A 20,106-nucleotide genomic window follows, 5' to 3' on the forward strand; every position below is an offset into this window, starting at 1 on the left:
TTTAATCCTGGCCTGCTCATTTAAGATTCTGGACCTACATACTGTACCATCAGGGGAAGAAAAATCTAAATGTATTCATTGTACTTTATTCACTTGTATTTTACCTGAGAATAGTTGTCAATCGATATTACTCCTACAGGATGTAGAATTATATATATGCATAACTTTACATCGACAGGTTTGTTTAGCCCAGGCTTCTGGAATAAGTCGAGATCATAATACCTGTAATTATGTCTTCAAAACTGAAAAATTTGTTTTAGAAATAACAAACTGACAATTTCACTCTAAGGGAGTCCAACTGGTCTTTCAAAATTATGAAATTATAATTAAAGTTTCATTTGCATGGCACACCTATATATTCCTTTTGGGATTGCATATCATGCATGTATACCCAAAGAGTATATTAAGATAGAGCAAAGGTCACAAAGACATGATTCAGCTAATGAACTTGAAGTCTAACAGCAGTTCCCCTCCATCTCCTCCTCACTGGGGCAATAATGACCAATGGACAACACTAAACAAATGAATACGCACTCATGTATTTCACACCTTTTAGCTGATTTATTTATTTCTTAAACATGTTAAGCTATCCATTGCCGTGCTGGCAACAGGTACACACCATACAAGGAGTGGTGCATTGCATTGACATCATACGTTTCGTCAAAAGAAATGTTTACCGTATTTTCCCCTTAAAAAGAAGAGACAAAACCAATTGAAAAGAGCGAGCAGTAAGGATGACGAAGACACTGGCATTGTCCTGCAGTGGTAAGGAGACCACTGGCAAGTAGAAGCACTGATCATCAAGGAAGACATCCCAACATTTATTAAACTCCATCTTTCATTTGACTTTTTCACACTCTCCTTCACCGTCCTCTACCATCCTCTTGTCTGACTGCAAAGTTCTTCATTCCACAGCTTTTATGCGACTTCCAGACTTATTAGCCCAACTGTCAAGGTGACAATTAACCTGACTGAAGGTAGAGACTATAGTGCCTTTGCTCCATCTTCATCATCTCCACCTTCTCTGTGCAATTGGCAACATAACACACTGGAAATGACAAGAATAAAATGACAACAGAAAACCTACATACAGTCATACAGTACAAGTACAAACATGAAAAATGAGCTTGTTTTCTTCTCATTTTTATACAAAATGTAAGGGGTGCTTCAGCAACCAGGAGATGTATGTTTCCTCCTCTTAGATATGCGGTTTTGATATTTTCGCTAGATGTTAACCATAACTGTGTTATTGTTTTCACAACAGTTGCATGATACTGGAGGACATTAGAAACATTTGGGACAGGACTGATGCACAACATTAACAAATGCAAACAAACAAGTCAGTGATTCACAAATCAAACAGAAGATATTATAGTTTCATATGATCTTACTCACAATATCCCCCCTCCCCATGCACTACACAATAGTCTTGGATTTTCATATATTACATATATGCTACATTCTCTTATTTCTTATTTCACTGATATAAAGGCAAACATATCTCAATGCAAAGTGTAAGCTGCTCTGTTTTTCTTTACATTTAAATTAGTATTATAGGTTGAAGTCGGACAATTCAAATAGTATGACTTAGCTCATAGCAAACATAAATGTAGCTCATAAACTGGATTTTACGTAAACTCTTAATTCCTCTGATAGCAAGAATAGCAATTTCAATGTTTGTTTTTCTTTTTATCAATAATCACAATGTATATACATCACCAGAACTAAAGCAAGCTCAATTTTAACATTCTGATCTTCCAAATGTTTTTGTATTGCACACACATAAATACACATAAAAATACAGAGCTAATTTTTGGGAGAGGTTACAGTAGTAGATTTTTAAACATCTCTATTTTATATTTAAAATGCATACCAAAACATCTTAAAAAACAAACAAACAAAAAATGTCGTCAATATGTTCGTTTCATAATGTCCAAATACGGTGTGCAGCCACCCAGCGGTGGTTTCTTGAATGATGTCCATTAATAAAATGCCATAACAATAAAATGTATTAATACTTGTGTCCTGTGCGATGTCATGTCCTTATAGACGGGTCAGCGGTCAGAGAGCAGTTGCAGGTTGGCTAGTTGACTGCCCTACTCACAGATTTGCTGATGGGAATTTTTTTTTTGTTGTTATTTTGACCACATGATGATATTCCATTAACTGCAAAAAGAGAGAGAGAAAGAACATAAATGTCAATCTACAGAGCAATGAAAAATAAATAAAATGCATAAATAAATAATCAAACCAGTAGTTTCACAACAGACATTTTGACTTGTCATAGTATGAAAAGCAAAGGTGTGATTAATAACATTAATGATGAAAATACCAAGACCTTGAAACTGAAGCAGCTAAATGTTATTCAGCCATCGTTAATTTTATTATTTACACCTGTACTTTTCCTTCTCTCATGTGTCAAAATGTCTGCTGTGTAAAAGGCCTTGTGCATGCAGGCTCATTGTCATTACTTACTGTGAATCTTAAAGCCCCGACCAGCCTATGGTCCACCCACACAGGCGTTTTCAATATCTTTCCCTAATTAGACCTCATATCAGGACTGTGTGGGTGTTTACAGGCTTGGCAGCCATCTCCCTGACTCTCCTGTCACTTTTGTTGCACCTATTAAGGCAGGACAATTTACACCTTCATGATTTGTATTTGTTAATGAGGTTTGGTGACTTTGGGTAATTCTCAGCAAAACACCACCCAACATTAACCTACTGCTGTTCAGGTCATATCATAGTTATCTTAATCACATGCTTCTATAAACAGTGCTCACATCAACATCCAGGTCGTAATTACAACTAAGAAACTTTTCTGAAAGCTCTGATGTATCCATCTTAGTGCTTATTGAAATGGAAATGCCTCAAAACCAAGCAGACATGGACTTCTCAAATTTATCGTTTAATGTGAATAAACCTAAATTTAGTGGATGTATTGTAATAATGTCAATGCATAGGATTTTTAAGCCTCACACAACCAAGTTTTCATTGATGTGAATGCTCACAAGTCTTCCCCCACTACCATCCATCCCATATAACGTGAACACATTATAATGCTGTGTTCACATTATATGAGATAGATGGGGAAGATGCCAAAGTTTACAACTGGCGAACGTTCACATCATTAGGCAACTCAAGGCGGTTGTATGATTACAGAGCTGATCAATAGATGGTTAAAAATGACTGCACACTGATAACATAACACTATATCCATTAAATTTGGGTTTAATCACCATGAACAATGGACTTGGCTGATGTGAGGTGTCCCTGTTTGCTACATTTTCAAGTACTTCTGTATTATGAAGTGGCAAGTCGGATACATCAGCTCCTTCATAAAAGTCCAATCAATAATTCCAGTATGACATGAACACGGCATAAGCAGTCCAATTAGCTGGAGTAAGTGAAAACACATGTATGTGTGTGTGCGTGGAAGGGATATAGTTGGAACAGAGTAGTCACTAAAGTGATTAATTACAACTGTGCTTGTTCAGCTCTGACAAGTCAAAGCATTTGTCATGAAAAAGGCCTCTTCAGCCAGCTAGATATTGTACATTATGGAATGAATTCTCAAATTAAAGAATATCATTGCTCTTAACAAGCTTTGCAATTATATCTTGGTTAGTTCATTTAAAAGAGTAACTAATACTGGGCTAATGAGCAGTGTTTAATTAAAAAAATTAACAGTGTACTGACACACCTTAGAGTATGCCTCTACATCACTGCAGCGAGGTGAGACATTAAACCAGCAAAAGGTCAGCAACAACAATATTTCCTGTGAAGTTTCTCATTAATCAAGGTTTGTACTGTGTATTGCTTACTGTCTCTTACTGGGAGGGGATGCTGGGTGAGCCGGAGCGGTGGAAGTGGATGTTCTGCCACTTGCCGTCGCGGCGGTGCCACACACGGGTCTCTTCAGACTGCATGGTGCGGGGCATTCCAGTGCTATCCATGTACTGGGTCAGCCGAATATAGGCGATACACGCAGCGTTTTCCCCAATTAGGTGCACATGTGGGTTCAAGAGGATGGTGTGCACCGGCTTATTCCCTTTAGACAGAGCTGGAAATTAGACACAATGGTTGGTTACAGAGAGCAAATGTATTGTAGTATGACATATTAGGTGAAATGAATGGATATCATCCTCTAACATGGGGTAAGAATAGTTGAATGGGGGGTACAGCTGCATGGCTGTTCAGAAACTAAACACTGATCCTACCTTAGAAGAAATACTAACTGATAACTAAAAAAAGAGTCACTAAAAGTCTCCATATGTATGTGTTGGATAGTGGACAAGCACAGGCTTGCCAAGAGATTGAGGTTTCTGGGACATATCTGGTTTATCTGAACTATTTTTACCCAGACAGAGGACATTCTGCCATTTATAGCAGTCATTATTCATTCGAGATATTTTGCTCCAAGATTAGTCCATAATCACAGCCATGCCCTTTTAGTGTACTGTATTGTGATATCAATGAATATTGATATGAAATCAACAATGTAGACCATACCCACTGCTACACTATTGATACTTATACTTACTCCATACTCATTCCTGCATTGGGGATCTTTTTTAGTGTCAAAATGTTGATACCAATACAAATGTATGTTTACTATAGCATTTTAACCATTATCTCTGTACTGCCACTATGCTTTATCAGAAGTACTTATCGGAGGGTCGAACAACTTCAAACCACCTCCCCCCACACCTTTCCGACATAGGAATTGAAGGGCTATGGCCGACACTTTATGTAACTTTTTCTCCCCTCTCTATGATGACAGGCTTTTCACCATGCCCTCTAAGTGTGGCTATTCAGAACAGTTGTAAACAATTTGCCTTCCAAAGTGGTCGGACAACACATCGTACTAACTAGCTCTTTTCAAGCATAACCCGGCCTTTATGGCTGTACCTAACCTGCCCACTGGGTTATCTCAGAGAGTTCCCTGCACAACTGCTTCCCATTAACTGATTACATCTGCCCTGCACAGCTGTTGCTTCTCTGCTCATGCAAGTGTACAGTACCAGATATTGATACTGTATAAAGATAGCTCTTTCAAGAGGGAAGTGGATTTCTATATATATATGTTGTGGATGTTCTGCCTGCATGTTACATTGTGGGACAGTAATGCACAAAACCTTATTGAAAATTTGAGTGACCTTAGTTCTAGCTTCTTCAAGTGTACTTCAATTGTGTTTTTTTCAGTGCCTATACTACATACTCAAAACACAGTCATGTGTGGTGTACAATTAATGTATACCACACATAGTTGTAATGCAACCATTTGTCAGCACATTTAATTCAACAGATGAGTTCTCCCCACTAAGAATCAAACAAGGAGGTCTTCCCACTGTGATTCAGTACAAACTAATGCATTTCGTAATTCATGAAAGCACATTAGTAAAAAAACAAGTCATTGTGTAAACCCTCCAGTGCAGCTGGAAAAAATTCCAGCAGACTGATACGAATGGAAAAACAAAATCCTTCAAAAACCAAATTCTCTTTTCAGTGTCTGGTTTTGGGTACAGAGCCAGCTGGCTACTTGCACCTTTTGGCACAACCCCAGACCAGCAGCTACTACAACTTTCGACTGTTCTGGACAACAACTGTAAAACGTTTTTGGCAACTTGCACCCAAGGGAATGTCTTGATGATGCTTCTAAAATTTATTTTTTTTAAATTTATTATTTTGCCATAATCATTTGTTTTTCAACTCACCATTCTCAAAGTAAAAGCGGTGAAAGTCATGTCCTTCCACCAGGTTGCCCAGGGCCTCAGGCTCAAAGGAAGTCAGACCAGGGTCACAAATCTTCCTGTTGGATAAAAATAAAAGACAGAATTAGCAAAGGAAGTAAGCACATCATCATATCCAGTTTGATGTTACAGTACAAATGCAGAATAAAAGAGACTTACGCATAGGCCTCAAAGTCTCCATTGTTGATAGACTCAATCAACTGCTCGGTGACTTTGATAATTTCCTGTTTGCGAGCTAAAACACAAGATCACAGAACATCATCAGCTGCACAAACTGATATGAAAATTGTTAATGTTGTCACTGAATTTCAGGCAAATATAGCTCTGAGTGCAGAAAAAAGGAAATCTGACATTGAATCAGCTTCAAATGGGTTCTAGTCTACAAATTAGCAGGACTTCAAACTTATTAGAAATGGAAGGCACTCGAAAAAAAAAGTATTTCACAAAAGTTCTTTTGTTTCATGTCTGTATAACAAAACAGACAGCCTCCCATGACTAATAGTGATACCAGGCAGGGAAATGCAGGATGACACAATTCCTTTCACCCAACAAAGCTCAAAATGAACAAAGACAAACCAATACTCAGATGCAAGAATTTGCTACAAAAGCAGTTTCGACTAAGTAATGTTGAGTTACCTTTATTGTTATTGGTGCAGGCTGGGGGATATTGAAAACATTACTTAATTTGTGCAACAAAAAGACACGTTAAATAGTAAAAAAAATATCAGTCTTTCACCTGTATTGCCTTCACAACCATAAGCTACAATATGTGTCTACATGAAGTGTGCATTTAAGTCAGCTCTTTACTATGTGAGTCAATGTTTGGGTAAGTCAGAACAGAAGGCATATGGAGGAGTGAGAAGAGAGTCTGTATTTATGAGACATGAATAGGTAGCAGAGGAGAATCTTCTTCAATCAAAATAGAGAGGAATAAATCAGACGGAAGGAGCAGAACTCTAGGGGTCAAATACAAAGGTTTTATTTAAATGGGGAAGAGGTAGTCTATGCAGCAAGGTGCAAAAATCTCAACCAGGGAAATAAATTGAAAACTAGGGACACAGGATTTTGAGACACTTTACATGGAGAGAGTAGTTTCCTCCAGTGATGACTGGGAAAGATATGGGGAACAAAACAGGACATCTCCCCCACAGTGGAGGGACTTACTCTGAACTGAGGAGGTGGGAGTCTGCCTCGATTCAGACATCTGTGAGGAACGGCTCTTAGAGCTCAAGATATCGCTTACTAAGCTGCCCAGACGAAGGGCTGTAAGAGGTTGCATGGATGGGTGTCAAGAATGTGTGTTGGGTGGGGGATGTGACAGAGATCAAGGTTGTTTAAGTCGTTTGTGTGCATGAACAAATGCAAGAGAGGGATTGTGGGGGAAAAATGATATTTTCAACAAAACAGAAGAAAGGAAAGAAAGAAAGAAGTAGAAATGTAAGAAAGAAGAAACATTTAGTGATAACATTAAAAACGTATGCAAAACTGAAAGAGCAAGCCGTGTTAACCAATTTCAGCATCAATGTCAGACATAAATTGGAGAAACACAAGGCTGCGAGGGAGGATAGGACAGAAAAAGAACAGGGCGGACTGCATGTTGCAAGAGAAGCTGACAAGCAGAGGGATGACGCAGTGGATCATTTGCTGTACATTTTTACCATGTTGTAAAACAGAATGAAGAGAAACATACAGAGGAGTAATCAGTCTGGCTGGAAAAGGTTAGGATCAACTGATGAAATCATACAGTGTATTTGAGAATTGTAAGTAAGAGAGCCAGCAAAAAAACTTGAATTTCCCTACCTTTAACATCTTCATCTTCTATGGTGGTGTTGGCACTCTCAATAGACTCCTTAAGAATGACAACATACATATTTTAGTATGTATGCATGACTAAAAGAGCATAATTTGTGTGCCAACTGGAATATTGGGGGGAAAAAGTTTCAAATAAAATAATCTCAAACTCAGATTTAACAATATACGATGACTTAAAAATAAAATTTAAACATTTGATTATGTGGCAGTACTACAGTACTTGTATAATACTATTATTAATTCTTAGTCCTAAAAGAGAAGGCCCAAAGCTCAGGACCAAACCATTTTTAATGTCAATATATAAATTTTAAAATGAAAATATTTGTTGTATTTGTTGTAATACCTTGTTTCCATCCACAGGATTGTGGATCACAGTCGTCTGTGGTTCCTAAAGAGATCAAGTGAGAACCTGTGTGAAGACATGTCTAAAGGAGTCCAGAAAAGGTATGATGGCACAGATAGACTGTTAAGAAGGTAAAGAAAATGTGTCTGTGTGTATTGGTAGTATTTGAGTATTCGTGGTTTGAGAAGGTAGTCTATGACTTAATTTGACCTCATTTTGATCTATTTATCTATCTATAAATCTATCTATTGCAATACATCTGACATTCATTCTTTTTAAATTACCCTCTTCATGGTTTTATTTTTCTTCCTGTATGGTATTATTGTTCAATGTCATTTTATGTATCTACTTTTCTCTTATCAGCCCTCACCAGTGTCCTGCCTCAGTAATCAGATGTCTGGGATTTTGTAGAATCGATCCTGATCCTGCTCAGTCCTTCTAATCACTCACCCAGATTACACTAGATTATAACATCAGCAACCTGTGTGTGTGTGTGTGTGTGTGTGTGTGTGTGTGTGTGTGTGTGTGTGTGTGTGTGTGTGTGTGTGTGTGTGTGTGTGTGTGTGTGTATGTGTGTGTGTGTGTGTGTGAGAGAGAGAGAGAGAGAGAGAGAGAGAGAGAGAGAGCATGTGGGCACAGACAGGATGATGAGGAAAGGAGGATAGAGCGAGAAATAGATGTCATGTGCCTGTGTTCATGCGCAATCAATTTGACAGCAAATGGAAGGACAGAAACCCTTTGACATCATGCAGAGCAGCAGTCATGTGGCCTGACGTCAATAACCAGTCAGCAGACACCATGCGAAAGCCAATCAGTGATAGCTAAACCACTTGGGAATATAGCATCAGAATGAGCCTAGGAGCCAACATCACCTCATACTCCATCCATGCACAGACAAACAATTTTCACAGTAATCCCTAAACACATCCTTGGACGGCTACTACAAGAAGTTTACTATCAAATGCAACACTGACAGCGGTAAGTTACATTTCATGACATGGGAGGAGCACATGCATTGTGTAGGTGTGTAAGGAGGGAGAGAGGAGGGGTTCTTGCAGAGAAAAAGGGGACAAAGAGCAGAGGGTTTGAGGTAAAGGTTGTCCCTAACTACAGATTTAGAACCACACTGGTCGAAGCCCAATCCAAACATGTTTATAAAGGCTTATTATTTCAGCCTGACATTAATGCTATACAGATCCAGCAAATCCAAACTGGCCAAGCTCTATATGCCTCATGCATGCTCTGCTAATTCAGATGAGTGAATGAACACATCAGTCTGAATTATAAATACGTTATCTTTAATGGTTAGCAGTATCAAATATGCTGGAGCTGGACATGCTGCGCAGTCACAAAAGCTTTTACACACTATTTCATTCAGGGATAGCCCACAGTTGAGCTAGACGTCTGTTTCACCCCATGTTAGTACCCATGATATATTCTATATTCTCATACACCTGGTTAAGAATTTAATTCTTATCAAGAAAGGCTGAGATCAAACAGGAAATGATGCAACCCTGTGTGAAAGGGTGAACCTGTACCTCCTCCACGGTGGGATGTGAAGTGGGGAGGTGTGAAGGGTTTTGTGGATGAAGGTGTGGTGACGCTGAGTGTGTATACCAGTGCAGGGGCAGGGCCAGTGTCTTTAGGACTGGTCACTGTGTTGGCTTTGTTGTTGACCTGCAGGGGGTAGTGTAGAGGGGATATGACACATACACACACACTGACTAAGGTCCATTCCAAAGTGATCATCCCAACTCATGTGTGCCAAAGATCTGCTGAGGGTTACATTGTTAACAATCAAGACCTCTTTATGGAATCTACGTACTTTAAGAAGCAAGAGGGTTGATGCATTGAGGAAAGCCCCAAATTTCTGAATAGATAACAAATTTTGACTGAATTCAAAACTTGGGAGAAGATAAGAGGCTGTTAGTGATAACAGGAGAACAGGAGACAATTGGAATGTTGTTTTGACCACCCTCCCTGTCTGACAAGTTAGCGCCAAGTACAAAAACATTTACTTGAAAGCTGACAAATAAAGAAATAGGAAACACTGCTGACAGGCCAGCTTAGATATTTCCAAAAAACTTTCCTCATCCATTTATATTATTGTAGATATGTATCAGTCCAACCTTTTACTGAAAGACAGACATAAAAATTGAATAATCTAAAAACAAATGTGGGCAAAACATTTTCACTGAATGAATACACTCTTCTACCATTAGCTGCCTACAAATAAGACATTGTATGTAAGTAGTTGTCAAAAATTGTAATAAAGGAAATCAATACAGGATTTTTTATACATTTAGTATGTCAAAAATCTACTACTACATATTTCACATTTCTCATTGCAGACATATCCCTTCATTTTTGACTCTGCTCTCTGTGAGGGCTACTTTTTATTCTATTCTGCTGTAATGTGATGGGGGTCACATGAATGACGAATAAACTCCCTGGAATGGGCCTCCCAATGTGACACACTGTAGGCCTGAGAAAGACCCAAACACTGATTCATACAATGTATTCAGAGGTCCAATCTCAAATCAAGATTCACTTACATGTAAAACAGCCACATTGAATTAGTCAGTCATACAAAACTCTCAACATTGTGTATGTGCACACACACATGTGAACACATGCACCTCTGCATCAAGTGTTATTTTCAGACCGAGCCCTAAAAACACAGAGAAATAGGATAGGGCACAACGGGTCTCTGTAGTTAAGATGAAATTATTATGGAAAATATGAGACATGGTCCATTCAGAAAATAGAGACAGGAGGAAACACCAAAGGTTTTTTTTTTGTTTTTTTTTTTTGTTTTTTTTTAAAAAAAAAAGGATGTTTAAACTAGATATGTAACTCATACAAAATCATTGTGGTCTGCTATGCCACGAGAACAACTGTGAGATCAAGCTAAGAAAATAACAACCACTGCCCACTGCTTTGAGAGACTGTCCCTGAATGATGATGTTGTTAAGTGCACAATGCATAATAATTATCTATAAGGCTCCTCAGACACTGAACGTTCCAGCAGACTAATGCAAGAAACTAAGTGATTTCTTCACTTTGCAAAGCAACTCACCTTAACACCGTCTGCCTTCTTGTTGAGCAAACTCTTGGCTGCTGTAAAGGGAAAGAGACAACACTTCAACATGAGAGTTCACAAACTGAGTCCAAAGCCTGAGGCCAAACTATCATGCAGCAAGCATATCAGTCTACTGTGCTTATCTTCAAACTCCAGGTGCAAAATCCAACTCCAACATCCATAATGCAATGCAGCTGACGCTCCAAATGGCATCATCATTTATGCAATATTGTTCTCCTGCTACATACTAATTCATTTGTGAGTGGCTGAGGGGCAGGTAGTTTATTGATTGTGTATTTAGCAGGTGATGAAAGGGATAACCAACCTATTTCCAACAGACTCGCGCAGCATTCTTAAATTGACATTTGCACACATGAACATGCACTTACCTTCTAGCAACCATACATACAGTTCCACCAATTCTTCTCCCTCTATTTCTCACGGTATTAAGAATCCAAATACTAAACTCTGTTTCAAAATACATGCTGTATCCTGGTATAAATTTCTGATCTCATATCATCACTTTAGCAAGCGTTGAGGTTCAATATTGCTCTTTCGACTCCCAAACACCTCATCTTCATGCATATGTGATCAGCTACTAGAAAAGTGAAAAAGTCTAAACATCATTAACTTATTAGTTGGGCCCAACCCCACCCACTTCATCCCATCATTCCAAAAATCTTACCTCAAATGGATACCACAATCCAAACAAAAGAAGGAAAGAAAATTGAAAAAAGGAAGAAAATGATGAATTAAAAAGAGACACAAATGCACTGATGCATTTTATTGTAGAATGAAGAGAGAAAGCAGGCCAGTAAGAGCCTGAGAAAATAGAGATAGGTCAAAGAAAATACATGCAAAAAGGTATGATAGAAACAGAGTGGAAGAGCATCAGCTAAAGAGGAGAAAGATAACGTGAGATGACTCTGTTTACCAGTGGCATCTTTGCACCAAGATCATCTTTATTCTATAGATAAACAGATTGAAGGCATTCAAAAATAGGTAAAAAAGCATCAAAAGTTTGATAGTTTTCATATTTTTACTTATTTTGTAGTGCCTCTGATCTGTTTCCTCATAATTAGAAGATGAATATTTAAATGGATGCCTAACCATACTGTCTTCAACATTAAAGGCTAATGAGCAGTTTTAGTTTATAAGTTGTGTTTGGGGGACCAGGTCTTGTATGGCAGGCTGTGAAAAACATACCTGAGAAGTTTCTTGTGACCAGCAAAGTGGTCAAAATGGCTCCCTGCAGTGATAGAAAAGAAGGAAAGAAGGAGGGAACGATGATGGAGGTAAGGAAAGAGGAGACAGAAAAAGGAAGATTGGTTATAAGGTTACAGCAAGAGAGAGGAGCACAGCAAAAGGGTAACTTGAAGGTTTCAGATAACAAGTCATCATTTTACTGAGTTACCCCAAGAAGTCTTGAGTGCGGAAGACAGAGAGAAGGGGAAAAGAAAGATGGCTGGATGGATTATTCTACATAAATAGAAACATGAATGATTGCCAGAAGTCTCACCTTGAGTTTCCTCCTGGCGTTGAATTTCTTCAGGCACTCCACAGTCTCCTGCCTGTGCATCATGGAGGCTACAGTGGACCGTTGCTGCATTTGAGGATTAGGAGAGAATGATGTGGATGTTTTGGCAACAAGACTGTGGAGAGTTATGTGTTATGTGTGTTTGTAGAAGTTGAATAATATAACAGAACTGCCAGTGAGGCATTCTGTTACTACAACAGTTTATGATTGTCAGTGTGTGGGTCTTTATTTCTGTTTTGCATCTGTATTTCTTTGTGTTACTGCTTCTCTGTTTGTATGTGCGACACATACGCAGATCCAAGGGTGTTTGAGGGCCTCTGCAGCAGTGATGCGTTTACTGGGGTTGATGGTTAGCATCTTGTTGATCAGATCTTTGGCCTCAGGGGTTACAGTGTCCCACTCTGGGGATGGGAACTGTCAAAAAACAACACAGTGTCAATCACTCATTACAAAGCTAAAGCTAATTAAAATCGAAACATTGCTACACACATTGATAATATCCTTCTTGTAATGAGGCAAAAAAGAAAAACCTGGGTGAAGGGTCAGAAAATGACTGCTTATAATAGACTACAGCCATACTTATACACATTGGTGCTTTGAGTTATGCTTACGTCATCATACTTACATGCATTCAATGCTAAAATAGTGATATTCACCATGCTTGCCATTTCAGTTTAGCCTATTAGCATGCTAACATTTATTAATTCATACTAAACACAAAGTAGGGGAGAACGGGGTAACATGAGCTTCTTTTTACATTTGATGATTTTATTGCAAATGAGAGTGTATTTGTTTCAAATAATAGTAACTATATATACCTCAGGTTGTTGTGTGCCCATGGAAATTAAAACAAGTTATCTAATTGTTATGGTTTTAGAACAATGACCCATCAAAAAAAGTTAGTCCTATGGCACAACTTACCCCAAGGTGGGGGTAAAATGAGCATGGGGATGGGGGAAATTGAGCGCTCTATGGGTAAATAGTGTTACCATTAAATACTGATATAAAAATTGTACAAAATCAAACTAATTTGAGATCATTTTGAACTTAATTAATGCCATCAATTTAACAAACATGTTACCTTAACGTTTTCAGTAAAGATTAAACTGTGATCTTTGTGTGTTAGCCACAGAAAGAATGTGTGTGTAAATGTGCTTTTGTGTATACAGAGACGGGTGACAAATTAAAGGAAAAACTGGTCCAGGTCTGAATGCTTGACCCCTACAGTGAGGGGATCTGGTGGCTCTGTTATGCTTTGGGGGGCATTTTGCTGGCATGGTTTGGGTCCACTTGTCCCCTTAGAAGGAAGAGTTACTGCTAATCAATACAAAGTTGTTCTGAGTGATCACCTTTATCCTGTGATCAAACATTTCTACCTTGATGGGAGTTGTTTCTTCCAGGATGACTGTGGTGGAAATTTAAGATGAATTCACAGAGTGCAAGTTGTCTTTCAGAGTTTTATTGCAATATCCAGAATATATATTTGCAAGTCTAAATCTCCTAGTGTGCTAGGCTGAAGAGATACTGAATGAGGTTCAGTGTTGGTATTTGCATATACAGCCACATGCATCACAATCATCCTATATTCATCACCCTAACAGTTATTTTTAATTAATTCACCGTATCTCTAGGGAGTTTCTTTCGGTCTCTGCTGAGAATTAAAAGTTGAAGGCCAAATCCTTATCTGCCTTTCCTCCCTGGACATTTGCTCTAAAGTTACAACGACCGAGTCCCACACTTCACCTTTGATGGTATCTGTTAGGAACATGTAACATGTGTATTGATGCTGTTCTGGTGGCCCAACACGTTACTAAGACACTTTATGTTGGCTTTTCCTTTAATTTGCCACCCTTCTGTATGTACAGCATGTTTGTGTGTGGCTTAAACTTTACATCAGTCAACAATTAGGTATTTAGTCATCAACATTGTAATACTTTAAACAGTGATCAAACATTAACTCAACCATCAGCCATTGACTCAACTTGCTGCAATGTCACTGGCACATTTTACCCCACTACATTCATTTCGACAGAACTGTTTCACACAGTGGCTCAGATCCACAGTTATGCTAAGTTTATGACCTTGTTTTGTAGCTTACACTGACTTAAATCAACATGTAATAACGTCCAAAACTTGTCTTTTTTTAATTAAGATACAAGACTGATAACTTTAGTGACATGATCAATTCACTTGGCATGACAAAAATCTTTTTTTTTTGCTCTGTTTTGCTGACCACTCTCTTCATGTGCTTGAGTCCAAGACATTACAACATTACATTGAGTAATGTGAACTATACTTTCTTAATTTGTGATCACATGATTAATTTTGCTTATGGTTATCTAGATAAAGGGGGTGGCTCATTATACCCACTGGCTCTATTTACCCTGTTCTCCCCTACAGCTGAGGCTAATGGGAATGTCATTAGCTCTGCAGGTATTTGGTCAGAAAGTAAAGTGTTATTTTGATAAAAATTGTGACATGATGAAAAGTTAAGGGATCACCAAAGTCATGAGGACACATTCTCTGGGAACCATGATTTTGTGCCAATCCATTCTGTAGATGTTGAAATATTTAGCAGGATAATTGAAAACTTTGGTGGTGGCACTAGAGTAAAAATCTTGGGATCATACAGATTCAGCCTCTTGGCACCATGGATATATGTACAATAAACTAAATTTCCTGGCAATCCATCCAATAAGTTGTTAAGCTATTTCAGTCTGGACCAAAGTGGTGGACCGACCAACCAACATTGCCATCCCTAAGCCAGGCAAGCAGCTCTAAAACATTCAGACTCTCCTAAGTGATTGTGTACGTGTGTGTCGTATGTATGAGCACACTTACATCATAGGCCCCAGCCTTGATTTGTTGGTAGAGGCGGTGCTGGTCCTCATCCCAGAAGGGAGGGTAGCCCACCAGCAGGATGTATAAAATCACACCTGGAAGTGAAAGATGTGACATGTGAAGTTCAGCATGTTAATAGCAAATCCCTATGTACTGTAGCATTGTGTACTGATATCACCTTTAACCATTATTCACCAACAAAATAACATTCACTCATTCAACACAGTACAAAACACTTGAAACAACATGAAGCTAACACCTGACCAGGTCAGACAAGGCCATAGATTGAGGATTGCTCCAGCATCAAATTCATACCAACAGTGAGAGAACTCAAATGTTATTTACCACAAGCCCACATGTCAACTGGTTTCCCATATGGGTCTTTCCTTAGAACCTCTGGAGACAAGTAGCCCGGGGTGCCAGCAAAACCTGGAGGAGTGATATGGAGGGAGGGAGGAGATGTGGAATGGTAGGCGGGAGCAATTCAGTGACTAGGCTGTTTCTGGACTAACTAAATGATTGGTTGGTTGCTTGATTGGCCAACTGATTCAGGTTTAAAAATGGATGGGTGAATACTCACCAAACCATGCCTGCTGGTCCCCCTGCACCTCGATAGCCAGCCCAAAGTCAGCCAACTTGACCGCCGCCCCCTTCAGCTTACTGGCCAATAGAAGGTTCTCAGGCTGGGGGGGGCGGAGTCAAACAGGTTAGAGGTGAGAGGTCACACGCTCTGGGAACAAGCCGCCCACAGACACAGATCTAAAATCAGATTAGCCAAACCAAATCCTAATTCAAACTATTAGGGGTCAACGATGCTAAACTGCTCTTAAATCAGTGTCTGAGGCAAGTCCCTTTCTGCCACACAAAATGACAGAGTTACAGACATGTGCACGGGACCAAATCTCTACGTGACCACGAACACTTCCACCACTGAAGCTGTGGACTTGTTCCCTCAGTCTGATGGATTCTGAAGGAGTGAATTGGTAGCGGACATGATGTGCTTGTCCACAGTAACACCAATCCACTGTTAAAATCCATAAGTGGGAACAAAGTGCACACTGCAGGGAGAAGGATACAGGGGGTGAGGTGTGGTGTAACAGGAGACGTGGATGTAAAAACAAGTGACTCAGCCACATATGGGTAACAACAAACACATACCGCACACTAACACAGTTTAGCACAATCACAAATACATGCGGGCCCCCAGCAAGCACACGTGCACACACACTCTCAAACACACTCTCAAACACACACATGGACACAGGTGCAAAAAGGTCTTTGCTAACCTAAGGCCAGTTAGACAGTGTGCTCTAATGAATTATACATTTTCTGACATTTAGATACTCTAAACACAGACAGTCTGTGAGCACTCAGTTTCTGGTAGACATATGACTCAACAGGACACAGACACTAACTGACAACTGGACACATCTACATAATAATTTACATAATGATGAATAAATCATCCTGATTATGAAGCATATGAAAACTTCAGAATCACCTCAGCAAAGGCTATATCCCCTAATAAAGTCGACAGATCAGAAATCTGATAAATCATCATGTTTATTTGATGCAGTAGTATGTTCACAGTCCATTTGAACAAATTCAAGAGAGCTTTCTTGCATTATCCTCGCTCTTTCTGTCACATAAAAATGCTCTTGGGAGGTTATGAGAATACAGACTACCATTAGAATATTCATGACCTTGGAAAATCTTTTACATCCCAACATAATTTTTACATAATTATGCAAATGGTTATCATTCCTGAGTTTCTGGTGCGTGATTGCTCCTATTCCTGTCACCAATGTGCTACACTCACACACACATTCACACAAACACAAAGGATAGTATTAGAGGAGGATCTTTATTCTTGATATTGGCAGGACGGGTATTGAATAAAGAATATTGACTAGCTCAACAAGGGTGTAATGTAACAATATAGGATAGCAGTATATCTGAAAATGAGAATTGCAAATTTCAAAGCTGAGGTCAAGCTCAAATCAGCTTTATTAACCATTCAAAGCTTTTGGGCCTCTACATTGAGAATGAGAGAATGTGAAAACTACAAAAAGTTCTGAAAAAAAGTAATTTCAGTTTTATTTTATTGAGCAGATTATAAAAGAAGCAAAATGTGTGGATGCAAAGGGAAGGAGTGTGTGGGGATTCACTGGCTCTTTCTTAACATTGCCATCTGTTGTACAGAGTCAGACTAATCAGGGCTGCAGCCGGGGCTGCGGTCATACAAACCTTCAGATCCCTGTGGACGATCCCATTAACATGGCAGTGATGGACACTCTCCAGGATCTGCTGTATGCAGTGGCTAAGGGCCGGGGAGTAATGTGATGGAACAAATGTAAGGACAGTCAGAGAGGTAAGGAATAAAAGGACAGGAAGAAAAGCAGAGAAAAAGAGAGAAGGAAGGAAATTAATTGAAGAGAAGAGAAGAGGAAACAATCCCATAACAATGTATAATATGTCTCTCTCATTAGTCACTTACATATGATGCTGTTTTCATGAAAGATGACATGAAGTCACATGAAGGTAAGTAATTTTTCTCTTAGTGTACAGACAAACCAAAGCTATACAATGTCTATGAAAGAAAAAACTTCCTCTTTCTCTCTCTCTCTGGGGAGGCAGCAACATAAAGCTAGCAGTGTAAGGTAGGCTGTGTATGATTAATACTGCAGGCTATATGTCGTTAATCACCTTTATAAATAACTCTTTGAGATGCCTCAGAGACAAGGCAGCTGTATCACACCTCTGAGACGACCATATGTGAAACACACAAATATACAAAAACATGCGCACACAGTTGTTCTCTCCAGTAACAGACAGAGATGCATAATGGCTGCTGTGCTCAGCAGTGTATCTGTGTGTGTGGGTGGGTGTGTGCGCTACCTGGCATCAGCCTCGCTATAGTACTCCCTGGCCACAATGTCCTCGAACAGCTCTCCTCCTGTCACCCTGTGAAGAGACAACATTACAGTGAACATGTTTCCGTTGCTCTGTATTGAAAACTAAAACAAGCAATGTTTTTGCATATATATATTTATATATATATTTATGTATTAATTTTTCATGTGCATGTTTGTGGGAATGTATTTTTGTGCAGGAATGTGCAAGAGGGTGTGAGTCAGACCTGCCAACACTCCCATTTTTCCTGGGTTTCTTCTGTATTTCACCCATATTTCTCACAAATTTCTCACGTATTTCAAGGCCATATCACCACACCCTCTTGTTTTATTGTTTCTCCAATGAAACTCTAGTAATTTTCCCTAAAACTTTGGCCCTCAAACTTTGTTACGAATAAGTTTCATAGTTGCCAGATTGTCTTTGAAACACAATCAACACACACAATCCACACACTACATAAAATTTTAACCCATTGGTCACCGCAACCTGGCAACCCACAACCCAATTCAAGGGGCATGTGTGCAGCTGCTCTCTGCGCAGGCAGTCTTTCATCCTGTCCTCTGTCCCCCTCCCTCTGGTACCAATGTGATTTTCTGCCTGCAGATACCGCTGGCAGAGAGAGGAGGGACTGGTTTGTCTCAGCCAGCAGATAAGTTTAGAAGAATTTGGCAAATATTAAGATGCATGACAAACTCAGATAAACGGTTAGGCTACATACAGACAGCTTTCATGTTATTTGCTTAATCAGCACGCTGTGGTTGTGTAAAACATGCCGGCCGTGGATGGGACACTGCAGGCAAAGCAGATGAAAATATCCCTTTTCTACATGTTTTTCTGCATGTTGTATGTTTCTTTTCTCGGATTTTGGGGGTGTGTGTGTGATTGTGTGTGTGACTTTCCTCATAAGGTTTGTATGGGCACAGATCTACCCAAGGACTTTCTACAAACACACCCTTGTGTGTGGGCACGTGTGTGGGTGAGTCTGTTACTCACAGATCAAACACCAAATAGTGGAAACCCTCTTCTGATATGCTGTCATGGAGCCGTACTGTAGAGGAGATTTAACAAACACGCCAAACACAAACACAGGACAGAAAAGGAAAAGAGAAAGCAGTCAATACTCCAATACCAAAGTCAATACTTGTTATTTGCATCCTTCTTTCTGTTGCTGAGCCTCAGAGTTTGGTTTTCGGTAATCAGATGTGTCAGAGATACAGTGGTAATATGCAACGTATACAGGAGTGTGAATCAAGTAGTAAAATGGGTTTTCAATGCATAATATATTCTACTTCCACTTAATGTGATGATTCACGCTGTTATTAAGTGTGCTTGCATTCTGAAAAGTTTCTTAGCACAGTTGCCGTGCCCACAATCACTGTGATTAGAGAAAACCTGTGAGAACAACTATGACTCAAATGAGCCCTATAATCAAATTCAAATTATAGAGTATAGCTCACTATACAAAAGCCACAATTATGAGCTATGCATGTTTTCTTTCTGGAATGCGCTTGATGCCTCAAGTTATTTAAACAATCAAAACGTGTTGATAACCTGAGTAACAAATCTGCATTCACACACTGTTGCATTGAGGTCAGGGAAATAGTAAATGATTTGTACATGTTAATGCTGATTGTTAATCTCTGACCTTGTTTTGGATTTAAAGATAGTGAGCTGACATTTTTTTTAAACCCGCATGAACTGATTTTTTGGCCACTTGGGAGCATCATGTAAGTCTTTAGCTCTGCTTTTGGTCATTAATAAACTTCTGAGGGAAATATCTGGCTCTTTAGCCGTTAACCAGCTAGTCTCCAACTGTGTCTGTTAGC

The 20,106-nt window shown here is 39.2% G+C and overlaps 1 protein-coding gene across 13 annotated transcripts in view; it reads right to left on the reverse strand.

Moving 5' to 3' along the window:
- Positions 1 to 539: 539 nt before the first annotated feature.
- camk2d2 (calcium/calmodulin-dependent protein kinase (CaM kinase) II delta 2) overlaps positions 540 to 20,106 on the reverse strand; it is a 43,200-nt gene continuing 23,633 nt past the window's right edge. The window contains exons 4-21 of one of the 13 annotated variants that reach the window (XM_067584557.1): positions 19,274 to 19,328; positions 18,266 to 18,331; positions 17,615 to 17,687; positions 15,948 to 16,050; positions 15,713 to 15,796; positions 15,368 to 15,462; positions 12,818 to 12,940; positions 12,509 to 12,592; positions 12,196 to 12,238; positions 10,987 to 11,027; positions 9,525 to 9,584; positions 7,908 to 7,952; positions 7,553 to 7,601; positions 6,389 to 6,409; positions 5,912 to 5,987; positions 5,717 to 5,811; positions 3,834 to 4,062; positions 540 to 2,166 (exon numbers count right to left, since the gene is read on the reverse strand). In XM_067584557.1, the coding sequence (XP_067440658.1) occupies positions 2,163 to 2,166; positions 3,834 to 4,062; positions 5,717 to 5,811; positions 5,912 to 5,987; positions 6,389 to 6,409; positions 7,553 to 7,601; positions 7,908 to 7,952; positions 9,525 to 9,584; positions 10,987 to 11,027; positions 12,196 to 12,238; positions 12,509 to 12,592; positions 12,818 to 12,940; positions 15,368 to 15,462; positions 15,713 to 15,796; positions 15,948 to 16,050; positions 17,615 to 17,687; positions 18,266 to 18,331; positions 19,274 to 19,328 (1,346 nt within the window). In that variant the 3' untranslated portion in view covers positions 540 to 2,162. Of the gene's footprint in view, positions 2,167 to 3,823; positions 4,063 to 5,716; positions 5,812 to 5,911; positions 5,988 to 6,388; positions 6,410 to 7,552; positions 7,602 to 7,907; positions 7,953 to 9,524; positions 9,585 to 10,986; positions 11,028 to 12,195; positions 12,239 to 12,508; positions 12,593 to 12,817; positions 12,941 to 15,367; positions 15,463 to 15,712; positions 15,797 to 15,947; positions 16,051 to 17,614; positions 17,688 to 18,265; positions 18,332 to 19,273; positions 19,329 to 20,106 lie in introns of all 13 variants that reach the window. The other 12 variants (XM_067584558.1, XM_067584559.1, XM_067584564.1 and 9 more) reach the window with 12 other exon arrangements.

The sequence above is a fragment of the Thunnus thynnus genome, chromosome 3 (genome assembly GCF_963924715.1).
Source record: "Thunnus thynnus chromosome 3, fThuThy2.1, whole genome shotgun sequence".
Classification (NCBI taxonomy): Eukaryota; Metazoa; Chordata; class Actinopteri; order Scombriformes; family Scombridae; genus Thunnus; species Thunnus thynnus.